Source organism: Dendrobium catenatum, unplaced genomic scaffold, assembly GCF_001605985.2.
Source record: "Dendrobium catenatum unplaced genomic scaffold, ASM160598v2 fragScaff_scaffold_54, whole genome shotgun sequence".
NCBI lineage: Eukaryota > Viridiplantae > Streptophyta > Magnoliopsida > Asparagales > Orchidaceae > Dendrobium > Dendrobium catenatum.
Window position 1 is genome coordinate 381944 of NW_021318516.1, and position 8555 is coordinate 390498.

Below are 8555 nucleotides of genomic sequence, written 5' to 3' on the forward strand. Positions count from 1 at the left end.
GAGCTGTCCTGAATTTATGCACTTCTTCCCAGCTGTTCATTGGTTCGAGAAGGCTCTTGATTGCTGTCTTTGGATTCCTGATTCAAGATACTTGCTGTCCACTGTCCCCTCCATCAGTAACTTGCTTCTAAACCCGGACAAAGTTGAGACTCTTCCTCCAAATCCTTTATCCTTCTCGTTGCTTTCGATTGTAGCTCTAATTGAATCATGAAAGTTGTGTTAATCCTTTCCGCTAAAGCTTAATGTTTAGTAGGATTGTGTGAGGGATCTTTCATAGCACTGCTCTCATTGTTAGATTAGGGATTTCTTGTTGAAACCTATCTCGTAGGCAACGTCAAGAGTAATTGGTTGTTTTGTGGTTCTTACTTTCCGCAAGGAACATTGGCCTAAGCTTGTGTTTACTGCTCTTTGTATTTTATTTCATTGTTTAAATCACCATAAAGATTTTAATTAACTTGCTCTTAATCATTAAGCGTACAAAAATCCTTACCTAAATCATTTTCATATATATCCTGCATCACCTAGTAACTCAATTCTTTTTTGGAGCAACCCCAAAATTTTATTAAAGATTATTTAGTGTTAGTATCTATTGTGACAGCAGATATCTTATTCCGTTTAAAAATCAAGAATGGAGGGAGCTAGTCTGCAATTTTCCTTCAATTCCATTTAAAAATCAATACAAGACAGTTGCCACATTGTTTCACTTTTGGAGTTACATAATTACTTTTTTCCTTTTGAATATCTTATTCCGTTGTATCTATGGATATATTAATGTCACCCAGGTTGCAAAAGAGTAATAAATCCCTTGATGCTTGTACTTTTTTTTTGTGATTGCACTTAAATACAATGTCTTTCTCTCTTACTGTCCTCTTTATCTTAACATTATTGCTTAAATCAAATTTTGGATTTTGATACATCCGTGCAAAGCTTTGGAATTTACTAAATATGTTATTTTGGCTTTATGATTCTTGCCAATGGCACTCACTGTTAGTGGATGTTTATCTAGCATGTTGCAGAAATACCATATGAGAATGAGCTAGTGATGGATACACGACAAGTTGATCACGGTACTGTATCTTACTTGGAGACAATAGGGCTGTTAGGAAGCAACTTGTTGGCAGCACACTCTGTTTGGGTGGATGAGGATGAGGTGAGCATATGCACTGCTCCGAAGGCCAGGTTCTAGTATTTAATTTTTCCAAGGTGGAACATCAGCATGTTATTGATTCTTGCTATCAATACATGTACCTCTGCTTGTCTCTCTTTTCTATATTTTATTTTATCTTTTTTTTTTTTTCATGATGAAATATGATAGCTTCTAAAATCTACTAGCTTGTCTAGACATGATAGAGATCCAATCCTACAAATTTGTGAACTGTTTCAGATTGGTTTACTAGCCAAGGCTGATGTCAAGGTGTCTCATTGTCCTGCTGCTGCGATGCGAATGCTTGGATTTTGTCCTATAAAAGAGATGCTTGATCTTGGTGTGTGTGTCTCACTAGGAACTGATGGAGCACCTTCAAATAACAGAATGAGCATTGGTTTGTTTTTTCATCCTTTTTTAGCTGATTATCTTTATGCTGATTTTGTTCTAATGCTGGGTGTTATAACAGACTCTTAGGTTGATCACAACACAATTATCCCCACTTGAACCAGCCTTAAGCTAGATTGGCTTTGTTTCTTGAAGCCTCTTTTGACATTTAATATTTTTGAGAGTTGCATTTGATGTCAACTATTTCTGTTATTTCAACTATAACAATGGTTATTCTCAATGTTTGTTTGTTCATATTTCTGTTTTAAATCAAAAGAAATTTCTCTATTTTCTCTTTGAAATGTTTTTTCTATTAGGCTGGCTCAAGCTTTTGGCTATAACCATTACCTTCTTCAAAATATTTAATGGTCTGTTTAGAGGAAATTGCAGATCACCCACGGTACTGTTGTATGGTTATAAATGTCCGGTGAGTTTTAATTGCAACCTCATTCAGCGCATTGAATTATTTACCTTCCAGATACTTGACTTTCCCTTTCAGATATTTTTGACTAACCTGCTAAACTACAATGACTTGGGATTGATGTAGTTGGAATCTGTGTTTCTTCATTCCATAGGATGCCTTGAGCCACGAGCTAGTCTCGAGGTCAATCATTCTCAGCTCTACTTGTAGTTGTTTTGGACGACAATCATACAGTCAGTATATGTGAGGATTAATTGTTTGTGAACTTTTGCACAAACGCCGGAGTAAAAAAAGTTTCCATCCCTTTTAAAAAAACTTTTGAGTGGTAGATAAAAATCCTTCTAAGATTTTGACATGTAAATGTCTGTTTGCAGTAGATGAAATGTATTTGGCCTCTCTCATCAACAAAGGGCGAGAAGCTTATATTAAAGGAACAACTAACCCGACTGCTCTTCCTGCTGAGGTGGTACTAAAGATGGCAACGATAAATGGTGCAAAGTCAGTTTTGTTAGATAATGAGATAGGTTCTATTGAGATTGGTAAAAAGGTGAGACAGCACCATGCCCCCGCACCTTTTCCACTGGACTTCTGACATTCTCACTAAAAATTGTGATCTATTTCCTTATGACTTATTCTAGAACTGCAGTAGGATATTTTTGGGACTAATTAGGCATGTTTAATAGTATAATGTTCTTATTGATTGATTATTTAATGATGTTTTAGAATATTTTCAAGGTATTATGATGCTTCGATTTAAATTGTAATTTTGTTATGTTTAATTTTGATATTTGCATATCTTTTTTATACCGTTTCTCTAAATGTCAAGTTTAAATGAAATCATTTATGACACATCTTCTTTTGCAAAGAGGTAAGCATGTGAGTGTTTTCTGAGGTTATGATTTAAAAGAACAAAAACGCCTCTCTTCAGCATATTTGCATATCTTTTTATACCGTTTTTTTAAATGTTTGCGCTCAAGTTTAAATGAAATCATTTATGACTTGCGTTCTTTTGCAAAGAGGTAAGCTCCTACACGCATAAGGCTCCATGCACCTGCAAGTAAAAGAACAGAAATTGATTAGTACCAAAATAACTTCTAAAGAAAGTAAAGCAGGCTAATGAAAGTAGAATAGGCTACTGGTATATTAAAGTAACTAATTGTACAGTCTACAATACTGAAAGGAAAAGAGCAGGGTACTGTAGCAGAAGCACTTGTGTCAAACAACAACTGATGGCTAGTAAGTGTTGAACTAGTAAATAAACTGTTGGCTAGTAAGTGTTGAACTAGTAAATAAACTGCTAGTAAACCACTAAAAACCAAAGTCTAGTGTCATTCATACTAGTAGACAACTACAAATCAAAACTATTATCTAACTGATCTATCCTAAACACAAATCTATAGGCAACTTCTAAGGGAGTCATAAGACCTGTCAACAAATCAAAACTAATAGGCAACTTAGCCTATATGGTTAGGTTATAAGACTCGCTAACGGGCAACTTCTTAGTGAAGTCATAAGACCTACACATGAAGGAAATTGCTAAAAAAAATTGCAAGATCCTAAAACCCAAACAAATAAAACTAATGGATAGATTGGCCTATAAAGCTATGTTCTAAGACTCACAATTAGGCTACTTCTAAAGGGAAGTAGTAAGACTCGATCTACCCAAATAATCGGGCAACTTCTAAAGAAAGTCGTAAGACATATTCTTTGGAGAATTTCTAAACAAAGCATCAAAACCTCAAACAAAACAATCGGGGATATTAGTTTAAAAGACTAGGTTGTAAGACTCACCAGTGGACTACTTTAATAGAAGCCATAAGATCCACTTTACAGGCTACTTTCAATGGAAGCCGTAAGTCCCAACCCAAATTCAAAAATCCAGGCTACTTCTAAGGGATGCCATGAGACTCGCTTCAATTCAAACATCTGGGTAACTTCTAAATGAAGTTATAAATCTCAAATCAATCTAACTTATGAGTATTCTAATAGTTGTAAATGTAAACCCCAAAATCCAACAAAACTAAAATTTATATCTAACCACTTCAGTTTACTCGGGATCCCTTAAAGGAGGTAATCCATGATTGCTAATCAGATTCTCTGGACACTACGGTCAACGATTGTTAATGTTGGTAGACTGAAACCTTTGGAATACCCGGGACGACGGAACCATGGGATCTTGATCGGATTTACCTTCATTTTTTCCTACAATTGAGACTAAAAATACATAAAATTATTCATCCTTAATCAAGAGTTTTCTTTTATGCGTTAAGAGGGGTAATTAACTATGAGTGCTTGCACTCATGAGAAGATCTAACTAAACCCTGATACTGCCCTCAGGGAAAATTCGGTTAACTACAATCTGACTTAAGGGGGATGGAATCCTATGTCTGCAAAGCGGAATTCATGCCAATTTTCCATTTTTCTTGAGCCAACAAGCATCTCTCTCCAGAATAGGTAGAAGGATAAAATTATCAACCAACCCCTCCCCCCTCCCAATAAAAAAATCCCTTCTTATTTTTGCAAAGCCAAGATTTTGTTGTTTTGGCCTGGTTTGTCATGTATCTTAATGAATTGTGATTGGTTAAGGAAATTCATATATTGTTGAATTTGATGTGATTATAAAACCAAACCAATTAATCATGACGAAAGTGACCAATGATGAACGTGATGCCATGCAAAAGTATCTAAACATTTGCTCGTTTCGCAAAATGGATCACATCATTCCATTCAGAACATCAAATTTATCAAGGATCCCTCTTGATCGATTCGAGGGAGCTCAAGTGAAGGTGACAAACTGTAAGTGCGATGTTGCACGAAATTGCTCAAATGTCGTTCGTTTATTAAACAGATTGTGCTTTGCTTCTTAAAAATAGCTAGAAAGGATATGTATATTTTCTAGGTCACTGCATGAGAGAAACAACTAAAAAATTCATATATGCGCACAAAATAAGGGCAAAATTTGGTGAAAAAGCATACTTCACACATGAACAATTAAGGCCTCAATCGTATATTGACCGAACTCTAAAATCAATTCAATATCATTCTCTTTTTTGAAACGTTTCCTAAGAATATCCCCGAATCAATCGAAATAGGGGAACCTGGGGATGACAAATCCGTCTCCTTGAGGGGAGAGTCCATGGAATTTCCATTCTGTGACTGCTCTGCTCTCTTCGAGAGACTTTTGTCGGTTTGTCGGAAATTGCCAGCTGATTATTTAAGCTATACTAAATCTAATGTCCGCCTGGACCTGTATAATGGTATTAGAAGGGTGACCTTTATTTAGGTCTGCCTTCGACCTAAATCAGCCTATGTGAAATGCAGTCTCTATCGCTCTGCTGCAAGAGTCAAATATGAGACTTCATACACCTCAAAGCTCATAGGACGAAAAGAGGTTTTTTTGAGATCCTTATACTCATTATGCCCAAGAATTTCGCTATTTCGACTCTGCTAGTCCTTGGGAACAGCGTAGCGACGGATAATTTAGAATCAGAATAGGTCCAGTCCAGGGGACAAAGAAATAGGAAATGTTATTTGCTTCTGAATGAAGGTGCCCGTACGGTTCCTCAGGGATACAATTTTGCCCTAATCAACTGACTTCATCGAGAAAGATTACTTTTTTTAGGCCAAGAGGTTGATATTGAGATCTCGAATCAACTAACAAATCTATCATGCAGACCAGCTGCCTACCGAATTCACATCGGTTTCCACCACATGACAATGAAGTGAGTTGAGTGATGATGGCATAAACAAACATAAACAGAGTAAGACACGCGAACTAGATTGATCCCTGCATCAATGCCCATGCTTCAGCCATGTCTTGGTAGTACCTCCCACCCGAATGATCTACCTACCTCACCTGCAACCAGTAAATCATGCTATCCTGACCTTCTCTTTCGAAAGAGCTTACTTTTGAAAGCCAATCGAAGCCATTCTTGAAGCCATCTCACCTGGAGATGTAAAAAGGATGTGTGCGAACAATGAAAGTTTGGCATGCAAATCATTACACAATTTAATAAATTTTTTTATTATATATACATATCAAATTAATTTAAAAAAAAATGAAATCTTATGGTATACTTGCACTTATCGCAATGTTATAGTAAAAAGGGGAAAAAAAAAGAAAAAAATTAATAAATAATTAAAAAAAACTAATTCCCAAACAATCTCTCTCTCCCTCATGGCACTCTCTTATACAAAAAAATGCAACCGCCATTGCCCTTCTCTCCCTATCTCTTATTCTCGTACACAACGATTGTTGCGCTTTCTAAGATGGTATCTCTAAGGAATTTGAATTTTCTTCTCCAGGAAAATTAAATTTGACCGCCTTCTTACATTAATTTATAGTAACAATATGGCTAGATGACCAATCCATTACTAAGATTGTATCATATTATTTAGTGGAAATAAAATCAAATATGCCTCAAAACTTTTCTTACAAATTTCTCTAATAGCTTGGTATATTCTATTAACATATGTATGGTTACTATTTGACAAAACGACCAATGAAATAATGAAATGTTTTGGAGTAAAAAAAAATTGTGGCAATGTTATTTTCAATTGAAATTCTACATGTGATCACATTTGGTGATTCTTTTGCCTATTGTTGTGACAAAGCATACACGCGAGGTTAAATATTCTAGTGGTTCTAATTCTAGCTTAGATTTAATGTCGTCAACTTTATTAGTCTCTAGTTGCAAAAACTTTTGTTAGATGGTACAACATTTTCTTGAAGATGTTTATTTTCAAGTGTAGAATAGGGGTGTAAACGAGTCGAGTCGAGTTTAGGTCCTTATCGAGCTCTGCTTGTTAGATGGAAAGCGAGCTCAAGTCAAGCTCGAACTCGAGCTCGTCTCACTGTAAACGAGCTTGAGCTGGCTCGCCAGCCATGGGCGGGAATTATTAAATTTAGGAGGGATTTTTAAAACTTAGACAAATTTTTTTAAAAAAATATGAAATGTTTAACATTTAAATAAAATTTAAATGATTTTTATTATTATTTTTTTAATATTTAAATTTAATAAATAAAATAAAATTATTTTAAAAATATTAATATTTATTCGAGCCGGCTCGCGAGCTCACGAGCCGAGCAGGCTCAAGCTTTAACTCGAGCTTGTTTACTAAACGAGCTCGATAAGCTCGGCTCGCGAGCCCATAAACGAGTCGAGCTTGAGCTGGCTCGTGAGCCGGCTCGGCTCACTTACACCCCTAGTATAGGACAATACTTAGCCATATATTTTGGCTGGTGGCACCAAAAGCAGGCGTTGGTCCCAAAATGACATTACCTCATGTGTGCTCTCTCAGACTTCTCACATTTCTTAACATTGATACCGTGTATTGTAACTTGATTTAGATTTAATTTCTTCTAGTTTGAGCGCTTGAACTGTGAGAATTACACCCTCTTTGATCCTTCAGCATTCTCCCATCTCTGAAAATCTCCGCATCTCTTGATGGCTTAGAATTCCATCTCTAGTCTCTTAGCTCTTTCCACAAATTGTGTAATTATCTATTCATAAATGAACTAAAGGTTGTTTTATTACATCCTTTAGCTCTTATAGGAATTGGTGGGACTTCTCTTCTACTTTTGGAATTAGTTGTGAACTTGTGATTCATATCTCGAAGCATAATATATAGGTGGCTTCATCTTGCATAATAGATCATTCTCTCTACACCAATACCATAGGCCTAAGATATATAGAATAACATTACTTAATTAAGCTATAATAATGTATAACCAATTCTTATAAATAAATATTGCTTATTGATCATCATATTGGCTCTTTTCTGTTGATGATTATTGTTTAATCTTGCCTATTTGACTTTGAAACTACTTGTTGTTGACCCGTAATCAGCAAAACAAAAAAAAAATATCGCAAAAATCTCATACCTGTCCGACCGCACGTCATCGCCATGTCGCACACGTTCGAATGTCGCATCCTACACGTTGTCACCTCTCCCCTTCCACGATCTCTCTTAGCGTTAAAAGGATACCGAAGCCACTTCTTCAATGTTTTTGCTGTGGTTCGACTTCGCTCCTTCCTCGATTTTCCTGAGAGATCGAGAGTTACGACATTTGATCGGAGGCAGCAACGGGGAGCTCGCATCTGTGAAGGTAACATTCTCCCTTTTTCGTGCGCTCCTCTGTCCCCTCCGACGACGTTCCCTTTCCTGCCGGACCGAAAGTTACGCCATTTTGACGGAAACAACAACGGAAGCTCGCGGCTGTGAAGACAACTTACTCCCTTCCGACGTTTCTCCGATCCTTCGCTGCTGTTCGACTCGCCTCGACGACTTTCCCTTGCAATCGGACCGAACGTTACGACATTTTGATCGGAAGAACCAACGAGAGCTCGTTGGCTGAGAAGAACCGAAAGTTACGACATTCTGTGCGGAACCAACAACGGGAGCTTGCGGGCAGTGAAAGTGAATTTCTCCCCTCCTGCGGCTTCTTGGGCTCCTTGGTCGCTGTTCGACTTTGCTTCAGCCACGACATTCCAATCCAGTCGGATCGGAGGCTACATATTTTGATCGGAAGCAAGAGGTGGAGCTCCTTTCTCCGGCTCCTTTGTGCTGTCAAACTTCACTCCTTCGACCGACTTTCCCTTC

At 37.0% G+C, this 8555-nt stretch overlaps 1 protein-coding gene across 4 annotated transcripts in view; it reads left to right on the forward strand.

The window, feature by feature from the left end:
• Positions 1 to 8555, forward strand: part of LOC110103880 (5-methylthioadenosine/S-adenosylhomocysteine deaminase) — a 45612-nt gene that overhangs the window by 28778 nt on the left and 8279 nt on the right. For 2 of the 4 annotated variants that reach the window (XM_028694577.1, XM_028694582.1), the window contains 5 exons: positions 1007 to 1150; positions 1385 to 1541; positions 1849 to 1958; positions 2107 to 2185; positions 2327 to 2499. In XM_028694577.1, the coding sequence (XP_028550410.1) occupies positions 1007 to 1150; positions 1385 to 1541; positions 1849 to 1958; positions 2107 to 2185; positions 2327 to 2499 (663 nt within the window). The remainder of the gene's footprint in view (positions 1 to 1006; positions 1151 to 1384; positions 1542 to 1848; positions 1959 to 2106; positions 2186 to 2326; positions 2500 to 8555) is intronic. The other 2 variants (XM_028694583.1, XM_020832749.2) reach the window with 1 other exon arrangement.